Source organism: Triturus cristatus, chromosome 5_2, assembly GCF_964204655.1.
Source record: "Triturus cristatus chromosome 5_2, aTriCri1.1, whole genome shotgun sequence".
Taxonomy (NCBI): Eukaryota; Metazoa; Chordata; class Amphibia; order Caudata; family Salamandridae; genus Triturus; species Triturus cristatus.
Window position 1 is genome coordinate 10,869,213 of NC_140588.1, and position 23,615 is coordinate 10,892,827.

Sequence of the window (23,615 nt, forward strand, 5' to 3'; positions counted from 1 at the left end):
GCACATTATCCTGGGTACTGTACTGCCAGGGATTGAAGAGCTATACAATTACTACACAGTGGGTCATGCTGTAGGATTCAGGATACATGCTTGCCTCAGGAATTTTTTATGGACAAATTCTAATGCTTTTTAATACGCAGACAGAAATGGAAGTGTCTAGATGCAATTGAAAAGCCTAAGAAAAGATACATTGTCTGCTCTGCCTGAGCTTGACCTAAAAAATGTTACCCTACACAAGCCTAAAAAGCATGTTAAATGGGAATAGATATCTAATAAGTAAAGCTAATTTCTGTGCAAGAAACACAATAAATGTAGACGCTGGCAGAAAATAACATTTAATTTTCCAAAAATTAGCAAAGTATGCTATATATTTGTGCACACGTGGAAAATATGTTGCAGAATAGCATTAAGATAGTGAAAAAGCCATTATGTGCACAGTATTGCATACTAAATACTTGATCCCCAGCTTTCTGCGACTCTGGTGATTTATGAAAGACTTTGGGACAGATTTATTTGCTGGGGTTGAGCTTAGGTCTCTGTGCCAGCGTATTTGATTTGTAGAGTGTCAGGGTTTTAAAGGAAAGCGCCATAAATACCCCCTCAGGAGTACAGCACCTGGATCCCCTGCGACAATGTTCATAATTAGGAGGTTGATAACATGTTGCGATGGTATCTCCCGTTTGACGGAAGCCTTTGAAATCCATTAACCTTCTGTAGACGGGGGGATTTATTTCAGCCTGGCTGCCGCTTTGCAGTCTGACATCTGCCAGCAGGGAAGCCAAGGGGTAGCATCAGCGGTTATTTGTCACCTCATGTTCACCAGCCCAGCAGCAACGGCGACACATTTTGTTTGGGTGCATTTCCTCATTACATTCTACCGGTGAACAGTTTGCGGCAGACCGCATTAAGTGCAACGTGGTGTACATATAACTGTCGATCCCTCAATATGACGGAGATTGGGCACCATCATTGTCAATGGCCCACAAATGCAGCAGCTAATCTAACTTGCAATGCTGCATCATTCGTTCACCTTATCCAGATCTCCAGTCAAGTGCTGAATAAATGTTATATTTTTTGTGCTAATTCAAGAAAGTGATTTTGTTCAAGAAGCGATTGTTTTATCAACATGTCGCAACTTTGGACAACTATGGAGTCCTAATTGTTTTTTATAGGGGTCAGAAAATGCAGAAAATTATAAAGCATGTCAGGGTTAAACAGGCATGATTAGAAGAGCAAAGTAAAACACTTTCCAAAAGCAAAAAAAAAAAAAAATGAATAGCAACACATACTTCCATTTGTCTGCATTGAAACAAATAAACGAAAACATTTTACATTTTGGTAAGGCGAAGATTATTGCATTGGGACGTACAGAAATGCTCCCTCCAAACAAGACATCTTGGTGTTTATTTTAACGGCTCTCAGTGAAAGTGCTTACTCCGAGGACTCCTAGCTAACAAATCCAATATATATTTTATGCAAAGGCCTCGAGCTTAGCCAGAACAGATAATCATCAGCATTACCTTCGCAACTGCCTGGGTCCATTCTCTCTGCGATTCTGCGCTTTCAGCTTCAAACAGAAAAGCACGTTCTGACGATAAGTAGACCTCAAAGGTAAAGACGGCCCTACAGCAAATGGAACCAGATCGAGAAATAGCACAAAGTGGCTCAGGGTGGTGTGCACGGACTTATGCTGAAAAGCGTCTCAGCATCTATCATGCTTAAAACATGTTGGACATCTTACTGCATATTAAACACACGTGTGAGCGTGTTCGTTCTCAACTTCTGGGAAAGTAAAAAGTCCGAGAACCACAGCCTGAATGAGGGGGGAGAGAGACGGCGGGGAAGACAAGCGCAGGCACACTAATTAAAACGTGCACGCCTCGCGCTGAAAGTTATAGCACGTATGCTAGATGCGCTTCAGAGCAAAAAAGGCAGAAAAACAATCCCTTTCAAGCAAAGCTATGCGAGATATCTTTTCACCAGTTGACCCTGTGCACTTTAATGAAAACCTAAAACGCGGAAAAGAGAAAAGAAACACGCACAAGCGGTCTAAACTGTCTTCACTTTTTTCAAGGACTGCACTCGTGGTTGTGGCAGCATCCACCTTGCGGGAGCGAGCAGCGGCCATATGTTTGTAATTAACGTGGCCGCGCCGCTGCTCGCTCCCCCAAGGTGGATGCCGCCACAAGCACAAGTGCAGTGCTTAAAAAAAGTGAAGATTGATGGTGAAAGGCCCTCCTAGAGCAACGCATGCGCGCTGCCTAGGCGAGACCTAAAAAACCCCGCTTCGCTGTAACCAGGCGTTGAAGCACACCAGAGAGGCACTCGGCCTCTCTGGTGGGAACCCAATGATGAAGCATGTCACCAACTAGGTTGGTGAGTGAGGGTTCTTCTAGAAAACAAGAGTGACTCTTCTTGCTAGCTCTCTATTGATTTGGCTCCACTCTTCTGTTGATTTTTAGGTCTCGCCTGAGCCAGCGCTTCAGCCCTGCTCTCGCGAGAGCTTTTGTAAAAGGGGGATCTGGAAGTGCAAACTAGTGCTTTTCAGGCCTCCAAATACAGTGAATGTGCGCCGGGCGCGCGCACCATTTGGCAGCCTGAAAAGCACTGCCTGATCACGTTCGCGGCCGCTTTGATGTCCTCAGTGAGCCGCGCGGTCACTGAGGACATCAAAGCGGCCGCAAACGTGCACACCATTTGCCACCCCCTTCCTGCTTGTTGTAACAGCTGCTCATTTTTCACAAGGTCCTGTGTAGGGCTGCCTCGTTAAACAACTGACCACTGGAAAGAGCAGACTTGCCCCTCCCCCGCATGTCTCCTTCTCTCTCCCTGTGCTCCCCGTCCCCCAGCCCAAACATGACTTTCTAGAACACTGCGCTAAACGCGAAGTGAGTGTCAGCCTGTGAAATACGAAACAGGCTTGGCATACGCGCCTCGAGTTGTCTTCCATGTTAAATGAAACAATGTTGTCAAATATTGAGAAAAGGCTGAAAGCGACTCCTACCAAGAGCAGCCTCTGTGGATGAAAAGCTGTGTGCACACTTCACTTCAGGGCTGATTATATCTAATTTCCAAGCTAAGATAAGAAATGTGTATGAGCATCTGTCCATTCCCTACTTCCACATGAGCTATGAAACACACAAAATGCTGTTGTATACTCCACAATTTCCTCTCCTTTAATATATATTTTTGCATTATATCTCACACCTTTCAACCGGCTGATCACAAAACGCATAAACATTCACCCTTACATGCAAAGACAAAGGACACAATTTTAAGAGCTCAGACATTTTTCTACATACATTATTTTCTCTTTCATTATTACTGCATGAAGATCGCGCCCTGCCTGTTTCTGATGATCATACTGGCCAGCACGGTGGTGTCTATAAATCACTGGAAAAGTCTTAGCTCGGACTACACAAATGCCCTGCGATGCCATACGAGTGACTGTGCGCTAGATCAGTGCCAAATAATAACTAAGAATTCAGAGAAATGTCTGAGATCTACACATTATATGCAAAGACAAAGGGCACCGTTTTAAGATCTCAGACATTTATCTGAATACTTAGCGCACAAACAGTCACTCCTATGACATCACAGCACCTTTGGGTAGTCTGTACTATGACCTTTCAAGTGATTCCGTGGCTGCCTGAGCAATGCACCTTTTCTGCCAGCCGGTATCTGTGAAGTGCTTAGGTGCCAACAGCACCAGCAGCCAGCCCGCGCCTTTACATGTGGCATCAGGCTGTTTATTTTTTAAAAGCGCAAACTCGACCAGAAAGTATTGGAGCGCTTTACACGATAACCAGTTCCATTACAGAACACATTTATTGATTTTTAGCCACGGGAGATGAAATGAGTACTTACTGTAACAATTTAAAGTTACTCATTTCAGCCTCACTTGTTTTACATATGCACACTATGTTAAACAAGCATTTGCAATGCAATAGGTCTCGCAGTTATACGAGTTTGAGCTATTGGCATTATAAATGACAGTGCCTTTTATTTATGTTTTAAAAAAAACAAACTTAAATAAAAAGCATTGTCATTTACAATGCCAATAGCTCAAACTCCTATAAATGCGAGACCTATTGCATTGCAAATGCTTGTTACTGTTTACCAGGGGGTCCAAGAGTGGCTCCAGTTCTTTTCCCTCTCTCTCTTCTTGTTTGCAAATAGTCAGAATAAGGACATAGCTATACAGTCCAACAATGGATCATTAATCCGAGTTAAACACTGCGTCATTCAAACTTTTATCACAATAGTAGGGCATGACAATTTCTAAGTGCAAACAGGGACTGGAAATATTTGTCTAAAATTACTACCCAAACTCGGAACATAAGATTGTACTGAGTAAAATACAGAAGTTATTTAAAAAACACCAGGCTACAGGTAAATGCATCCTTCCAGTACTGTATGAAGTCTGATGTTGAGGCATTCTTTGCACATCTGTGTGTGCTTCAAATTTTTATCTACCTGATCACTATAATTTCCTATCAAAAATGTGCTTTCTTTTTTCTCATTTGGTATATTCTGATTATGATATTGCACGTGTCTATTTTATGTGTTGTACAGCCATGTGCTTATTATTCAGAGTACTTCAATGCACTGACATTTTACAATACAGGCTATAAAATGAACGATGGTCAATAAAGTCAGTTCTTGTAACATTGTTTTTTTTTTTTTTTAGGGGATGTTTTGTTAGCTACCGCTTTTCTTTCATATTCTGGCCCATTTAATCAGGAATACCGTAATCTCTTGTTGACTGATTGGAGAAAGGAAATGAAAACCCGAAAAATTCCGTTTGGCAACAATATAAATCTTACTGAGATGCTGATCGACGGACCAACGATCAGTGAATGGAACCTGCAAGGCCTGCCGAACGACGACCTCTCCATCCAGAACGGAATCATTGTCACCAAAGCTGCTCGCTATCCTCTGCTGATTGACCCGCAAACGCAGGGAAAAATCTGGATAAAAAATAAAGAAATCCGAAATGAACTTCAGGTACCGTGCTGGTTTCTTTTTTATTATTATTAAAATACTGATGTTTTCTGTGAATCTATACCTTCATCAATTTGAATGATGCCATTTAAAATGTGTACATTTTTATTAATAAGCATTGGCAAAAACCAATTGTTCTCAGCAATCCGAGAGCTATTTGCGTCGTCAATGTCTTTTAGCCATGTATTGTGGAATGGAGTGACTGTATGTGGTGTGGAGTGGAATGATGTGGGTTGGAGTGGATTTAGTTGGGTTGGAGTGTAACTGTTTGTTGTGGAATTGTGTGGCATGGAGTTGTGTGTTGTTGAGTGGAGTTATGTGCAGTGAAATTATTTGGCATGGTGTACAGTGGGATACTCTGTATAGTAATTATGTGTTATTGAGTGCAGTGGAGTTATGTGTAGTAAGACTGTGTTTCATGGAGTTTAATTATGTAGCATGATATGAAATTCTGTGGTGAGGATTGGATGTGTGTGGTGTGTAGTGGAATTATGTGTTGTGGTGTACAATTACGTGGTTTGGTGTGGAATTATGTGGAGTTGAATTATGTGATGTGGAATTGTGTGGTGTTAAGTGATATTATGTTGAGTGGAAATATGTGGCATGGTTACGAGTGAATTTATCTTGATTGTTGCTATGTGGAGTGGATGTATGTGGTTTGGATTGGAGTTATTATGTGGAATTTTACTTATGTTGCTTAGCGTTGAATTGTGTGGTGTGGAATTGAGTGGCATAGTGTGGAATTTTATGGGATGATGTGGAATTATGTGGACTGTAATTGTGTGGAATGTTGTAGAGTTTAATTTTGTGTAGTGTAATTATGTGTTTTTTAATTGAGTGGATATATGTGGGGTGTAAATATGTGGTGTGTAGTGTAATTATGTAGGTTGGTTTGGAATTGTGTAGTGAAATTACCTGGAATTTAATTGTGTTACATGGAGTGTAATAATGTGGTGTGGAGTAGAATTCTATTGGGTGGAGTGGTAATATGTGAAGTGAAATTATGTGGCATGGAGCAGAGTGGAAATATGCTGGGGTTGAGTTAGTAGGAATGTAATCATGTGGCAAGGAGTGGAATGATGTGTAGTGGAATTTTGTGGAGTGGAATTCTGTGGTGTGCAGTAATGAGATGTTGAAATGATTTGTGTGTAGTAGAATTTTGCGTTATCAATTTGTATGTTGTGGAATTGTGTGGCACCTAATTGTGTGGTATTTTGCTTAATTATGTGGAGTTGAATGCTTGTTGTCTTCACGGGCCAGCTGAGTGTGGCTGCATCGGTTGGCTATGTTGTCCAGTGATCCAGTCGCGGCTTGCATGACTCACGGGTGGTGGGGCGGGGGATCGTGCGGGGGGAGGGATTTAATTTAATGATAAAAAAAATTTAACTTATCTTCCAGCTGGCCGGGTCCTGCGTTGTCTATTCTCCTGCTCTCCTGCCTCCGGCAGGAACAGGAGGCAGGCAGCCAGGCTCCCACTCCTAAGCCAATCACAACACTGCAAGCAGCGTTGTGATTGGTCAGGACGCCACCTAGCCAGGGGCTAATGTTCCGACCATGTTCTCCATGTAGGCTGCAAGACCACATGGAGAAGGGCAGAGTGTGCATGACCGACCAAACCAGTCATGCGAACTCAAGAGTGGGCACACCACTCCTCCCCTGCCCAGCCCTACTCTCAGAGCAGCAGTCCGCCCGCCCGCAACCGAACCCTTCTGCTTTCTCTCAGTGCGAGAAGCAGAAATAAAAAATGGTAATCTGAAAGAAACACGTTAGTTAGATTCCTTCCCTTAGAATAGCCCCAGGCATCAGGCTGGATCCGAAAAGATTTTCGTCAGCAATACCCTTGCATGTCGCTAGGTGTCGTCTGCGGCTCCGCGTCCGTCGCCGTGATCGCCGGGATGACGTCGTCGGAGTACTTAGACGCCGCCCTCGCGCGCTGACGTCAGTTCTTCTTTTTTCGCGCCAGTAAGCGCAGATCCGGGAAGAGCATACCCTTTTAGTCACTTTTTGACTAAACTTTTTGAACTTTTTTGGTTCCCATTTCGAGTCGACCTCGACTCCTGGTGCCGGTAGGGATGCCCGGGTTCAAGCCGCGCGACGCCTGTCACCGCCTGATGTTGGTCACAGATCACCACATCCGGTGACTCTACTGCCTTGGGGCCGACCATGATGCCGAGTCGTGCCTCGACTGCCGGGCCTTGACCTCGAAGGCTAGGTGGGAGCGGTCCCGCAAGCTGCTTGAGATCCGGTAGTCGGCTCCGTGCCGCTCAAGGTCCCGGTCGAGGAGGAGGTCGAGGGACCGGTCGCGGATCCGCAGCCATCACCGCTCATCGGGGTCGAAGTCCTCGCATTCCGGTAAGTCGAGGCATAGCAAGAAGTCGAAGAGACGACATCGCTCTTCTGATTCCCCACGCCGGTGCCGCGACTCGGCTGAGGGTTTGGGTGGCACCACCCGTGTGGCTCCTTCAGAGCCGCAGGGGTCGCATCCCACACCCTCCGGTCCCTGGGCCTGATGCGACTCCTACGGAGATCCAAGACTTCCTCGTGGCCATGAGGAGTCTCGCTCCGCCGTCGAGGCCTGCCGGTGCGCCTTCGGGCCCCGCAGGTCCGACTGGGAGGCCTAGCGAGTCGGCAGCTCCGGCCCCGGTGCCGTCGTCGAGTTTGGTCCCGATGCCGCAGGCCCCCGTGGGATCCAGGCCTGGATCCCGGTCGATGCCAGTCGACCTTACGACCCCTCCGCCGGCACCGACCCCTTCGGTGCCGACCCCTGGCGCCGTCTTCGGACGACGTCATCCCCAGGTTTAGTCCCGGTCCGGGCCCGGCGTCGGAGCGGTGCTGCCCGGCGCCGTCTCCGGGGCCGATGGATGACAGATTCATCTACCGCAGGAGTCGGATGACGGGGACGACTGGGAAGGGCAGAAGAGCTGGGGGATGCCAGTGGTCTTGACACCTCCCCTGGCACTGGCTTCATCTCTCCTCCCTCCGTGGCTACGGAGGAGGGTGCTACCTATTCTGTGGTGCTGCGCAGGGCTGCCGAAGCCCTTCATCTGGAGCTCCCTGCAGTGGCCGTGAGGACTAACCTCACTGAAGTGCTTCAACCGCCAGTAAGCTCCTCGCAGCCTCTACTGCAGTTCAATGAGGCACTGACGGACGTTCTGATGGGCACCTGGTCCAAGCCCTCCACAGTCCCTCCTGTGGACCGGAACGTGGCCCAGCGCCACCGCACTGGGCGACCCCAGCCTTCTGTCGGTGCACACTACCCCTGAGAGCCTAGTTATCCAGGCCTCTACCTCCCAGACCGCCTTCCCGTCCGCTCCTCTGGATTGGGAATCCAAAAGGTTTGGGAAGAAACTGTTTTCCTCCCTTAGTTTGGGGTTGCGGTCTATCAACACCGTGTGCCTTTTGGACCATTACACCCACTACGTGTGGGATATGGTGGCGGACGTGCTGCCCCAGTGTCCAGAGGAGGCCCAGACACAGCTCGCCCAGGCTCTTGCCGAGGGGCAAGATGCAGCACGGTACTCGATACGATGTGGGCTTGACACAATGGACTCGCTAGATAGGGCAATTGCGACCACGGTGGTGATTCGTCGCCACGCCTGGCTGAGGTCCACGAATTTCTCCGGGGATGTCCAGAACACCCTCATGGACATGCCCTTCGATGGCCGTCGCCTTTTTGGCCACAAAGCGGAGTACTTTAAGGACTTCAGGGCTACGGCCAAGTCCTTGGACCTCTCAGCCCCGCGCCCGCAAACATCCGCTTTTCGCCCCTTTCGTGGCCAAGGAAGGGGTGCCCCCAAACGTCCGTCTAGCCACAGGCCGCAGAACCAGCCTCAACGCGGTTGCGGACGTGGATTCCGCCGAGGCGCAGCAGGGGGACATAGAGCCGGTCAGCCCACATCTGCGCCAGCAGCATCTGCCTCAAAGCCTTCCTAGACCGAGCTTTCAGGCCCATTCCATGCCAGTGGGAGGCAGAGTTCACCATCACCTGCTCCACTGGCGTACTATCACATCGGACAGGTGGGTGCCGCAAATCGTCCGAAGGGGCTACTCCCTCCCCTTCGAGGCGACCCCTCCAGCCATGCCACCGCAGTACCACCGCAGGTCGGGGTTGTTATTCCCACTACTTTCTGGTTCCCAAGAAGGGCAAAGGGGGCCTACGCCCTATCTTGGACCTCAGGAGCGTCAACGCCTTCCTCCGGAAGGAGAAGTTCAAGATGCTCACCTTAGCTCAGGTTCTGGCTGCCCTAGACCCTGGAGACTGGATGGTAGCGTTGGACTTGCAGGACACATATTTCCACATCCCCGTCCTGCCGGCCCACCGGCGTTATCTGTGGTTCACGGTAGGCCACGAGCACTTTGTTTACCATGCTCCCCTTCGGCCTCACCAGTGCCCCTCCGGTGTTCACGAAAGTGATGGCGGTGGTCGCAGCTCATCTGCTCAGCTTAGGGGTTCCACTCTTCCCCTATCTCGACGACTGGTGTCGTACTTTAATATTCGGGACCGCGTAGGGGACAGGGCCCTACCCCTGTCTATCTTGGTATTAGCGAACCGCAAATGGTAAATGCGGCATGTACGAGTGCTTTATATACCGTTCTAGCTATGACTGCACTGTGTACACGTTATTCTGCTCCACTACGCGGGTTTCATTTTGGAAGCAGTGGCCATCTTGTCATTGCCCTCACATAGGCTATGATGGAGTTAATACGGGCCTCACAGTACATGGGCTTTCCCTCTGACTTCTCTGTGACCTGGGCAGCTGGCTCTGCTGCCCCGGGTCAAACCGGTCTCACGAGCTCCCCTTCCTCCGTCCTCCTGTGATTAGCATCAGGGTTTGACCCGTCATAAAGCCCTTTCATCCTACACAATCCCCCGGCTAATCTCTTCCACACCTGCTTGTTCCTGCTTTATGACTTGTTTCCCAAAACAGGAGATGCTCATGTTTATTGGGGGGTCTATTTACTTCAAATGTGGGATCTGAACCTTACTGTGTAAATCATTGTGGGCTGGCCGAACTGGAATGCGGGATGGTCATCATGACTCTGCTTTTTCATTTGTAATGTATACCTTTATATGACCATATCGTAAACCAAGGAATGTGTGCCTGGAGCATGATATTTTGTACTTAAGGAGAAGTCCGTTCCTATGATTTTCAGCAGTCTCCTGAGAACATACACGCTGTTGTACTTCTAGGATACCTGTCATTGGTCTGCAGCCAATAAACGAATCTTTGACTTCACCCAGAAGACTCTGTGTTTCTGTAGGTCCGGAACAGGGTGAACCCAGAAGTCATAGGGTGTGTGCCCCTGCACCGCTGGGTCTAAAATACCCAGTACTTCAGTTTGGCGCCCAACTCGGGACGATTTCAGCGGTACCAGTCCAAGCCAGAGGTTCGTGAGGAGCTTCGTGTGGAAATTCCGGAGGAAGGCCGCCACTTCATCGACCCCTGCATGTCGACGTGGTCCGAAAGTCTTTTCTGCGAGGTTCTCCGCGTCCCGACGGCTACGAAGGACAGCTGCCCTGATTAATCGACCTGTTTTGGACCCTTGACGAGTTTGAGAGAGCGAAACAATCGAGAGAGTCTTCTGGTGACGCCATTGATTAGCAATATTCAGTTAAGTATAAGTGGAGCGTCTCCCATTTGTTTTGGTATCCTTCGGGATCATTTGAATTGGTACTTTGGAGTTTGCAAACGCCAAAACCAGAGGACTCGTGTATTCACGAGAATATCGTATTCGATAATCCTTTGACGTTTGGATCTAGACTAGTGAGCGAAGATGCCTGGTTCTGGACTATTTGGTAGATTATTCTGTTTGGGTTGTGGAAAAGATTTCCAGCTAGAGGAATCATGTCCGGTTCCTCCGGTTGGAACTCCAACTTATGAGCTCTATGTGAAACATGGCGTAGGCCCCATTGCATATAACGAAGTGTGGATCCACTACACCAGGAAAGATGGTGTTTTAAAATGGCCCCAAAATGGTAGTTTTGATACCGATATTTTAGATAATCTGGAAATTAAATTGTTTAAGAAGAAAGCCCGGCCGGCGATGTTTGACTCTTTCCGCTTATGGCGAAAGGAAGCCAAACAGAAGGAAATTAAGTTAGCGAAAAAGAATAAGAGAGAGAGAGGTATGTCAGTAATGCAAGCAGCTGTACAATTTAAAGACAATGAAGAGGAGCAAATAGATGAGCAATTGCACAGGCAGCGTAAGTTAGGGATTGACAAATGTTACCCAGCTTTGCCACATTCTAAGCAGGATGAGTCAGAAGAAAAGGAGAAAGATCCCTTGATGTCACATTTGTTGAGTTCGCCACCCCCGTATGCTCAAACTGCCACGGCGCCTCCCCAGCTTGTAAATATGCCGCCTCCAGTGCATGTACTGCAAGCCTTGCCGCAACCGCCTGTTGCTTTGCAGCCAGTTCCTATTCCTGTAGCGCAGCCCTCTCAAGCGCCGCCAGTTGTGCTTCCAACTGCCCCCGCACTTCCTGCGACTTTGCCTAATCCAGTAACTGCCTCCCCTAACACTCTTCCTTCCATCACTCCAGTACCTGTCTCTACATCCTCTTTTCTTCCCTCTGTTTTTCCCCCTGTTCTCGCCTCAGCTTCTCCTTCAGCGCGACAGCGCTTAGCTAATGTGGTTACTACATTAATGTCTCCTCTCTTTGGGTCATCTGGTGCGACTCCTGGTTTACAGCGTAAGCAGTTGCGCAGCCAATTGCCTAACCCCGATGAGAAAAAGGTAATAGATCACATGGCGCGTAGATGGATAGTTTTTCCTTCACTGTATGATGTGGAATCAGTTGTCAACATTTTCCATCAATGGGATGCCCCTAAACAGAGATATGTGTTTGAGAAAATGTGCGAAATTCTCTGTGAAGAATTGGAGGATAGTGGTAGAAATCCGAACCCGCAGGAGTTGTGTAGAGTGAGGTTTGATTTTGGAACTGGTATAATTGTGGACCGCGAAGTAGATAAAGCAGTTGCGGTTGTATTGTCCTTAAGGAATGACGATTGCCAACAGTCATTGTTTGAACAAGAGGTCCTTGTGGAAAAGAAGGCAAAGGCGCGACAATACCCTATGAGAGAAGTTCCCCCGGTATGGAAGGAAGCGGTTGCAGCTGTCGGTGGTAACCCCGCTGTGGCAGCGCATTTCCAGCGTGTTTGGGTGCATGTTCCATGGAAGCGCTCTGAGGTGTTAGCGCTTAAGCAGTCCTTGCCTGATCCCCGTAAAAACCCAGCAGGTTATTATAAAGAGTTGTCACAGACGGCAGGGTCATGCATTATGAATCTGGCCGACATAGACATGTTGTTTGGTAATGTTGTTCCACAGCCTCTATGGGGATCAATTCGTAATGTAGATCACAATGCAGAACTAGGGGATACATGGGCTAACATTGTTGCTGCTGATGCTAGACAAACTGGTGGTGCGAAACCAGAACCTTTAGTAGCTGAACTGCCTGGTAGAATCATCACGTATATGAAGACAATAATGCCTGCGATGCGCGTAAATTGGGACAAGTTATCCGCATGCAAGCAGAAGAAAGATGAGACAGTGTCAGACTTCTTCACTAGGTTTGAAGAAACGTTTATTGACCACAGTGGGCAAGATATGAGTACTGAGGGTGGCCAACGGCTGTTTGTGGATAAGTTTGTGCAGAATTTACTTCCTGACCTGTGTAAAAAGTTAAAAGATTCAGAAAGTTCTTGGGCTGTTTCTTCTTCAGCGCAAATACTGGCTACTGCACAGTATTATGAAAATAGAGATAAAGACGAGAAAGATAGAACAGAGAAGAAAACGAAGGAACTGAAGACAAAGGTCCTTTTACAGCAGGCCTATCCGCCACGTGGAGGTCAGAATAATTATAGGCAACCCCAAGGTGTCTATCACCAACCCCAACAGTTTCAGAACAATCAGCAAATGAACGGGTATTATCCACCACGTGTCCCTGTAGGTCCCAACCAATGTTCATACTGTAAAGAGGAAGGTCATTTTAAATACAGTTGCCCTAAATTAATGCAGCGGAACGGTAATATGTATGGCGCAAGAGGTAGGGGTGGTCAGCAAGCTCCTAGAGGCAGAAGGCGTGGAAGTGTTCCCCAGAACGCGCGTCCTCTGCCGCCTCAAAGTACCATCAATAGCTTTGATCAGCAAGCTAACGCGACTAGTAATACGGCACAGTATTATAATAATGATTATTATGCAGAGGACGGTGATGCAGAGAATATTGATTACTAGGACAGCCATAGACAGAGGGAGGGAGTTGTTTCAGTGCCAGTGGATCAGAGTGGACCGTATGTTGAGGTGACTACAGCAAATGTAACGGAGCCTTTTCTGCTAGACACTGGTGCTGCAAAGAGTTCAATCATGCATTCAAAACTCCCTGGCGCACCTTTGTCTGGCGATATAAATGTTTCAGTAGGTTTTTCTGGCGCCCCGGTTAGGAACCCGATTTCCAGTCCCATGTCACTTTCTGTTGGGCCTTGTGAGCTGAAAGCACCCCTGATCCTGACAACAGGTTGTGGTGAGAATTTGCTGGGATTAGATTTGTTGAAAAGATTGCACGCTACACTGTATTGTTCTCCTTCAGGAGTACAACTTACATTAGGCAAGAAAGTGGTTTCCCCAATGTATTTGTCTAAAAACACGATGCCACCTGAATTGTCGTCCCTTCCGGATGCCCTTTGGGCTACTGGTCCCAATGATGTGGGCCTCTTGGAGATACCGCCATATGTGGTGACTCTAAAGGCTAATGTCAGACTGCCACGTATTCCCCAGTACAAGATCTCTAATGAAGGGCAGAAAGCATTGTTAGACATTGTCAGCGACTTGATTAATAAGGGTGTGATTGAAGAGACAAGAGGCAACGTTTGCAATAGTCCGATTTTACCTGTCTTAAAACGAACGGATCCCTCACAGCCACCTGTTTACAGATTTGTGATCGATCTCAGAGAGGTTAATAAGATTGTTGTGCCACAGTTTCCGGTTGTCCCTGATATAACTGCCTTGTTAACGATGATTCCAGCCTCTGCTGCATGGTTTTCAGTAATCGATTTAAAGAATGCTTTCTTCAGTATCCCAATTGCAGAAGAGAGCAGAGATATTTTTGGTTTTAGTCTGGGAGGCCGAAGCTTTCGCTTCAAACGCGCTCCCCAGGGCTACTGTGAGAGTCCATCCATATATAGTCAGGCTTTGAAAGCGCAGCTTGATACACTTGTTTTACCTAGTGGCGCTATCCTGATTCAGTACGTGGACGATTTACTGATCGCTGCGGATACTGAGAAGATCTGTAAAGAAGCCACATTGTCACTGTTGCGCCATTTATCCGCATTCCATCACAAGGTGTCTCTCTCTAAGCTGCAATATTGTCGACAAGAAGTGACCTACTTAGGTCATCTCTTATCGAAGGAGGGAAGGAAACTGACCCCAGAAAGAATTCAAGCTATTGCACAGTTGAGTGTGCCAAAGACACACAGAGAAGTGCCTGCTTTCCTGGGCATTACCTCATACTGTAGGCATTGGATCCCTAGTTTTTCCTTATTGGCAAAACCTTTGTTAGCCTTAACATGCAAAGACACACCGAATCCTATCCCATGGTCTGAAGAGTGCCAGAAAAGTTTTGTGGAATTGCGTAATGCGTTATGTTCAGCACCTGTGTTGGGTACTCCTGACTACAGTAAGCCTTTTACATTGTATGTTCACGAGAAAGATGGATGTGCGTTGTCAGTGTTAACACAGCCTTTTGGCGACAGACCGCGCCCATGCGCATATTTTTCATCTACCTTGGACCCTGTAGCGAGGGCATTGCCAAGCTGTCTGAGAGCGACAGCTGCTGCAGCGATGTCTATCCGACAATCTGCTGGTTTGGTAATGGACAACACATTGATTGTCATGGTTCCACACGCTGTAGACACATTATTAAATAGGACCAAGACACAACACTTGACTAGTGCACGATTATCGGGCTACGAACTTACACTGTTAGCTAATCACATACACATAAAAAGATGCAATACGCTGAATCCAGCTACATTGTTGCCAATTCCAACAGACTCAGATGAGATTGAGCAACATGACTGTCTGTTCAGAACAGAAGAAGAGACGAAAGGGAGAGTAGATCTAAAAGATACTCCCCTGACTGAGTGTGATGGCACTTTATGGGTAGATGGTTCATGTTTTAAGCTCCCTAATGGTGATACGACTGCTGCCTATGCTATCACGACTTTACACACGGTCGTGGAAACTGCACGAGTGCCACATAATTCGGCCCAAGCAGCAGAATTAATCGCCCTCACGAGAGCATGTGTGTTGTCTGAAGGAATGAGAGTGAACATATACACAGATAGCCAGTACGCCTTTGGCGTGGCTCATAATTTTGGGCGTTTGTGGAAAGAGCGTGGGTTCCTGACGTCGCATGGAGCTAAAATTCAGAATGGCAAGTTGGTGAATGATCTCCTTGAGTCACTGACCCTACCGTTGCAAGTTGCGATCATGAAATGCAGTGCGCACAGGAAAGTCACAGATGATGTTGGACGTGGGAATGCGTTTGCTGATGAGACCGCGAAAGAAACAGCACAGAATGTGAAGACTAGAATGTATGTTGCAGGTCCCGCAAGATGGATTAATGATGTGGGAATGTGTGAGAACACAATAGAGAGTGTGAAGTCGCTTCAAGCTGAAGCCACAGAGGAAGAGTTAAGCAAGTGGAGAGAAAGTATGGGTAAGTTGGATGAGAATGGTTGTTGGATTGATCTGACAGAACATAGGCGATGGTTGTTGCCTGATGCATATGTGCTTCCAGTGGTTACTATGGCACATGGAATGGCACATATCAGTACGAAAGGTATATGCAAGTTGTTGGCTCCAGTATGGCAGAATGCTGGGATTCCCAAGTGTGCAGAGAATGTGGTCAAGAATTGCATAGTATGCTTGAAGTACAACCCTGGTAGGGGAACCCCAACTCCGGCTGGTCATTTTGCACCCCCATCATGTCCATTTGAAGTTTTGCAGCTGGACTTTATTCACATGGAAAGATGCAACAACCTGAAATATGTATTGGTGGTTGTTTGTGCTTTCTCAAAATGGATAGAGGCTTATCCTCTGAAAGATAACACTGCCCTATCCACAGCCAAAGCCCTTGTGAAGGAGTTTTTCCCTAGGTTTGGGATGCCAAGAATGGTGTGGTGTGATAACGGAAGTGAGTTTGTGGGTAAAGTGATGAAGAATGTATGTGAAGGGCTAGGGATAAAGCAGAAGTTCCACGCTGCAAATCACCCCCAATCAGCTGGATTAGTAGAACGCTACAATGGAGCCTTAAAGCTCAAGCTGGCTAAAATCCAGGCGAGCACCGGTCTTAAATGGCCTGACGCTCTACCTCTAGCACTCCTGTCCACCAGAATGACCATACACTCACGAGTGGAACTTAGCCCTTACAAGGTCGTCTTTGGCCGCCCGGCTAATGTATGGGGCGTGCCAAGACCGGCGAAATTTAGCGAAATAGAACATCCAGTACTGCTCGATTACCTGTATGATTTGACTGTTAAACTGCGTGTTTTGCACCAACAGGTACATGATACTCTTCCCCAAGCCTCTGAACCTCCTGGACACCCTATCAACCCTGGTACGTGGGTGCTAGTCCGAAATTTCCAGCGCAAGAGCAACGACGAGCCTCGCTGGATCGGCCCTCATCTTGTTCTTCTTTCAACAAGATCAGCAGTGCGAGTGAAAGGGAAGAAGCACTGGATTCATGGTACCCACTGCAAAATAGTCCCCTTGCCTCTGCCATATGACCAGTGGGTCAAGGAGGGTATCGCCGACTCAGAGACAGACATTGTACCTCGCTTCGTACCATTCAGTGACGCACGCTTAAGAGGCACAGTTTCAGACCAAGAGAGTGACACTATTCTGCAGGAAGCTGTGCCACCATCAAATCGACTGGACACCACTGAGCCTGAACTTTTGTTCCGAGACCAAACAGCACCTGGCCGTCTCCGCTATAATTTGAGACCTAGGCCCATGGACAAATAAAGATTTCCTCATTATTTCCCTTTTGACATTTTTGCTCTCCCATCTGAAGGACTTTCTTGATTTTTTGTTTTTCGAACCACCATCCGGGTTCTGCCGCAGGGTCGCGGTGCCAAGACTTTGGGGTACAGGCCGAAGACGCTAGGTCGAGGGTTCTGGTTAGTCTAGGGCGTTTCCCTGGACTGACAGGCGTACTCCTTAGCAGAAGAAACTCATCCACCGCGAGCGGCCCGAGTAGAGGATGGAGTTTTTTAAGATGGAGAGACCGATTGAGGAAATGAACTTTAGCGCAAGGATGTGTAGAATTGTAAAAAGTAAATGTTTTATCTTTTTGTGCCTTTTTACGCTGTGTAGTATAATAATGTTTATTGTAGGATTTGTGTTTTTCTCCGCTCAAAAGCCCATTGCACCCACTCAACAGCCTATATCTCTTTCTACTGCCTCCTCTCACTCTTTTCACCCTTTGCCTGAGCACGAACAGACCAGACGATCAGAGTTTGTAAATAACTCGTTTATCCAACTCTTGCACCAGCACCAACTAGTAATAAATACGACCAATTGCTGGGTGTGTGGGTTAATGCCACATACCATTAACAAAGGTATTCCCTACCTGGTGCTACCGTACAGTTACAATGGATCGTCATGGGCATTCCAAACCATGTTTCTCTATGCTCTAGATACATACTCCCCTCGCCAACCGCGTTCCATCAGACCTATCACCAATAATAAGGCTTTGATGAAAGGAGTTGCCGATATGAGTAGGGATATCAATGCATACTCATCTATTCCCAAAGAAGAGTTGAGACCTTATGTAGGATGGAACGCGACGGGGTATAGTATTAGTCTGGGTGAAAGACAGCGAAAAATCTCATCTCCAATCTGGGTCGTACCCCACATGGGTCGGTTCTGCTTACAGGGTAATGGTCAGAATCCTAGAGCTCAACTGGGAAGAAGTGACTGTACTGAAACGTACACTTTCCCGTCACAGTTTTCCCCTGCGTTTTTGGCTGCTAAGGGCACATATTTCATCTGTCATGACCGAGCATATACATGGCTGCCCCCTGATTTCTCGGGCACATGTTATATTGCGAACTTGCTACCGCCGACATTTACTGCTGCCTCTGACTATCACAAGACCAGAGTTGTGAGAGGTGTGATTAGTAAGGAGGATACTGCCGGTCAGGAAGCAGGAGACTTCTTCTTGGGTTTCCTGCCGTTTTGGGGACCTATGGTCAATAGTAGGAACCTGAGACAGCTGACTCGTGTGGTTGAATCCACTGTCAATGTAACGGCTGGTGCCCTTAGTAATCTGACAGCTGAGCTCCAAGCGGATCACCTTATGACTCTGCAGAACCGCATGGTTCTAGACGTTATTCTTGCAGACCGCGGTGGGGTATGCAAGGTCATCCAATCCAGTTGCTGCATTTTCATACCAGATAATGCTCCAACAGTGTATCAAGCCATCTCCAAACTCCATAAAATATCTGAAGCCATACACGTGGATAAGGGAGATTGGTCACTGGTGGGGTGGTTCTGGGAATTGATATCTGCCTGGGGTTTGAAAGTTCTGATGGTCGTTGGAATGATCTTAGCCATTCTTTTCCTGTTCTGTCTGTGTATACAGTGTGCTCCCGCGATATGTGGTCTCTGTACTACCTTATGTGTAAGGAAACCTGTATCGAGGGACGAGCTAAGTAATAGGATGATGCTACAGCAACATCTCCATGACTTCGTGAACATTGACCTAGACTCGGATTAAGATGAGTATAGTGATTGCCTATGTAAGGGCAAAAGGAGGGTCTGTCGTACTTTAATATTCGGGACCGCGTAGGGGACAGGGCCCTACCCCTGTCTATCTTGGTATTAGCGAACCGCAAATGGTAAATGCGGCATGTACGAGTGCTTTATATACCGTTCTAGCTATGACTGCACTGTGTACACGTTATTCTGCTCCACTAAGCGGGTTCCATTTTGGAAGCAGTGGCCATCTTGTCATTGCCCTCACATAGGCTATGATGGAGTTAATACGGGCCTCACAGTACATGGGCTTTCCCTCTGACTTCTCTGTGACCTGGGCAGCTGGCTCTGCTGCCCCGGGTCAAACCGGTCTCACGAGCTCCCCTTCCTCCGTCCTCCTGTGATTAGCATCAGGGTTTGACCCGTCATAAAGCCCTTTCATCCTACACAATCCCCCGGCTAATCTCTTCCACACCTGCTTGTTCCTGCTTTATGACTTGTTTCCCAAAACAGGAGATGCTCATGTTTATTGGGGGGTCTATTTACTTCAAATGTGGGATCTGAACCTTACTGTGTAAATCATTGTGGGCTGGCCGAACTGGAATGCAGGATGGTCATCATGACTCTGCTTTTTCGTTTGTAATGTATACCTTTATATGACCATATCGTAAACCAAGGAATGTGTGCCTGGAGCATGATATTTTGTACTTAAGGAGAAGTCCGTTCCTATGATTTTCAGCAGTCTCCTGAGAACATACACGCTGTTGTACTTCTAGGATACCTGTCATTGGTCTGCAGCCAATAAACGAATCTTTGACTTCACCCAGAAGACTCTGTGTTTCTGTAGGTCCGGAACAGGGTGAACCCAGAAGTCATAGGGTGTGTGCCCCTGCACCGCTGGGTCTAAAATACCCAGTACTTCACTGGCTATTGAAGGCGGGCTCACCCCAGACTGTTGTTTCCCACCTCCAGACTACGGCCGACCTGCGTTTGCTGGGGTTCTCCATCAATGTGCCGAAGTCGCATCTGAGTCCCTCCCAGAAGCTCCTTTTCATCGGAGCGGTTCTGGACTCGACGCAGTTCCTGGTCTATCCTCTGGAACAGCGGGTTCGGGATATTCAGGCTCTGATTCCGATCTTTCAGCCTTTGTCCCGGATTTCGATCAGGTTGGTGCTGCGGCTGCTGGGTCTGATGGCCTCCTGCATCCTGCTGGTACATCATGCCAGATGGCGGATGCGGGCTCTGCAGTGGGACCTGAAGTTCCAGTGGGCCCAGCATCGGGGCAACCTGTCTGACCGCGTCCTGATCTTAAAGGGCACTGCAAGACAGTTGCAGTGGTGTCTCACGGACCGCGATTGGGTCAGTGGCAGATCCCTCTCCCTACCCCAACCGGAGCACGTAGTGGTGACGGATGCGTCCCTCCTGGGATGGGGGGGCCACATGGGAGAGGCGGAGATCAGAGGCTTCTGGTCTCCGGCGGAGTCCCGGCTCCATATCAACCTCTTGGAGCTGCGGGCGATCCGGCTTGCACTGAAGGCATTCCTTCCCTCTGTCTGGGGAAGTGTAGTGCAGGTGTTCACGGACAACACCACCGCCATGTGATATTGCAACAAACAGGGTGGGGTGGGGTCGTGGACCCTTTGTCAGGAGGCTCTGCGCCTCTGGACATGGCTGGAACATCAGGGCATCACCCTGGTGGTTCAACACCTGGCGGGTTCTCTGAACGCCAGGGCGGACGAACTCAGCCGCCGGTGCATGATGGATCACGAGTGGCGTCTGAACTCGGACGTGGTGCAAGGTCTCTTTCGGCAGTGGGGAGAGCCTTGTTTAGATCTATTCGCCACCGAAGAGAACGCGCAATGTCATCAGTTCTGCGCGTTGGAATTTCCAAGGCGGCACTCGTTTGGCGACGCTTTTCGTCGCGAGTGGAGTTGCAGTCTGTTGTACGCCTTTCCGCCTATACCACTTCTGCCCAGAGTGCTGAAGAAGATCAGGCGTGACCGGGCCCAAGTCATCCTTGTGGCTCCGGATTGGGCATGAAGATACTGGTCTCCCGAGCTACTCAGTCTGTCAATCGATCCCCCGATTCGACTGCCTCTTCAGGAGGACCTTCTGTCGCAGCAGCTGGGGACGGTCCTCCACCCGAACCTTTCCAGCCTCCACCTCCATGCTTGGACATTGAGCGGGTGCAGTTGATGCCATTTGACTTGCCTCCTGAAGTCTGTAATGTTATTCTGGCAGCCAGGTGTCCCTCCACAAAATCGGTATATGCCTGCAGGTGGAACAAATTTGTGGCATGGTGCACAGCAAAGGCTGTGGATCCCCTTTCCACCCTTCTTTCTGAGGTTCTCCTCTTTCTTCTTTCCATGGCCCAGCAGGGCTCTGCTCTGGGCACCCTCAAGGGATACCTTTCAGCTGTTTCTGCTTTCTTACGGCTTCCTGATCAGCCTTCTCTTTTCAAGTCCCCTGTTGTTGTTAGATTCTTTAAAGGCATTACTCATATGTTGTCTCCTGTCCCCTTCGTAATGCCTCAGTGGGATTTAAACCTGGTGTTAACCTATCTGATGTGCGCTCCTTTTGATATATAAGTAAATAAATAAAATAAATATATAAATGTATATATATCTGGTGTGGTGTCCTTTCATTTGGTATTCAAGGGATCATAATGGTATAACAGCTGGCTTCACAAGCCATACAGAGTTTAGCCTAAGACTGCTCTTGTCCATGCTACCACTAGGATAGCTGGTCTATAAGGTTGACTTTACAACCAATCACCATAAGGGTTGTTTGGACTGATACAAGGTGTACACTAGAACTAGTGACATCATATATCAGGTCAACTTCTCACATTGGTGAGCAGCGGTTGGGATCTGAGCTTGCTGTTGTGATACCATTATAATCTTGAGATATCAAATTGAAAGATCACATTAGGTACTGTAAGGTACATATAAAACAAAATCTTAGAATACTTAAGTTCTACTGAACTTAGTTGTTGTAGGTTGAAGGGCCTAGCACACCCTGACTACAACTACTAGAGAGGTTTTAGTAGATACAACTAGTGTAGGTAGGTGCACACACCACACCCTCACTAGATCATGTCTCTGAGAGGAGATCAAGATGATTCTCTCTTAGGAGGGGGATATCCTAGAAAGATACCCTCTAGATATGATACCCTAACTTTTCAGGAGATGAGACAATAGTGTACCTCCAGAAAGTTAAAACAGGGTTCAAACCCTACCCTCATTTATCTAGTGGAGATCCAAGAAAAGTATGATGCTCAGAGAGCCTCCCAGGATGATACCTTAGGTACAAATGAGGGTCTGCCCTCTACAGAAGACTCCCCTCACAATACTTATCTAGATGACTTCAGGAGATGAGGTAGACAGCCAGGTCCAAGTTAGGAGACTTAGCCAGGCTAACTTAAGCCTACATGGGAGTCAGAATGGGGTCCCCCCATTCAGACCCTCAAGTGGGCTTAACCAGAGAAGTAGGAGAGGAAGATCCCCTTCCACGGAATCTATCCACTCCCATGTCTCTAACAGCTCCAATGCCTCTTCTCACAGGGGAATGACTTCTCCACAGAGAAAAGAGCATCAGGCCAGAATTAGGGAAGTCAATCTGAGGATTGAAAGGGAAGAACTTGCCCTTGCCAAAGAGAGACTTGCTCTGGCCAGAGAGCAAACGTTAAGTGGGTTAGGACCCACTGGTGGCAGCACTATCCCTAAGGATAGAGACAGGACCTATGACAATAGAAACCTGAGCAAGATTGTCCCTCCCTACAAGTGTGGGGGTGACATCCACAAATGGATAACTGCTTTGGAGAGGGCTTGCAAAGTACAGCAGGTACCCCAAAGTCAGTGGGCAGCTATCTTGTGGCTCACCTTCTCTGAGAAAGGTAGAGACAAGCTCCTCACAGTTAGTGATGAGGATGCTGACAATTACACTGTCCTGAAGAGTTCTCTGATTGATGGGTTTGGCCTAACCACTGAACAAGACAGGTTGTTGTTCAGGGATACCCAGAAGACACAGACTCAGGACTGGACTGACTTTGTAGATTGCGCCACTAAGGCTTTGGAAGGCTGGTTATTGGGTAGTAAGGTTAAGGACTATACAGGATTGTATAATTTGATCATGAGAGAGCAAATCCTTAACAACTGTCAAAACCAGCTGCTGCATCAACACGTGATTGACTCTGACCTAACTTCTCCCCAAGAATTGGTAAAGAAGGCAGATAGGTGGGTCAGGACTAGAGTTAAGCAGAAAAACCAGAACCAGGGCGGTGATCAGAAAAAGGCAGACCAGAAGGGTAATGAGCAGAAAACAAAAGACCAGAAGTCTTCACCAGGCCCCCAAAAGGCTCAGGGGGAGGGTGTTACTAAAAAGGATAAAAAGAAACATGACCAAAAGGCTGTGCTGACTGTCTACCAGCCAAGACAGAAAGTGTGGGTATTGGAGCCAGAGGCCCCAGCAGCACTCCAGGACAAATGGTCTGGACCCCACACTATTGTTGCACAGAAGGGAGAAGTCACCTACTTGGTGGATCTTGGGACTCCCAGAAGCCCCCACAGGGTGCTTCATGTCAACAGGTTAAAGGCATATTGTGAGAAGTTGGCTTGGCATATGCTGTCTCCTAGTGATAGGGACACCTTGCACCAGTCCAATTCGACTTTTATTGATGATAGGTTTAAGACAACCTTTAAAGAAAGCTATCCTAGTGGTAGCTGTGGAGAGCAGCCTTCAGGCTAAGTCTTGAAGGAGTGTTAAGCTTATTGTTTTACCATAATAACCTCTTGAATAACCAAATGAAAGAGTAGCCCACACAGGTATATATATAAAATATATGTATTTATTCT

At 47.7% G+C, this 23,615-nt stretch overlaps 1 protein-coding gene across 1 annotated transcript in view; it reads left to right on the forward strand.

The window, feature by feature from the left end:
- The window catches only part of DNAH5 (dynein axonemal heavy chain 5), a 5,853,083-nt gene that overhangs the window by 4,700,206 nt on the left and 1,129,262 nt on the right, over positions 1-23,615 (forward strand). Inside the window, exon 63 of the mRNA XM_085606747.1 lies at positions 4,691-5,007. Coding sequence (XP_085462873.1) covers positions 4,691-5,007 — 317 coding nt within the window. The remainder of the gene's footprint in view (positions 1-4,690; positions 5,008-23,615) is intronic.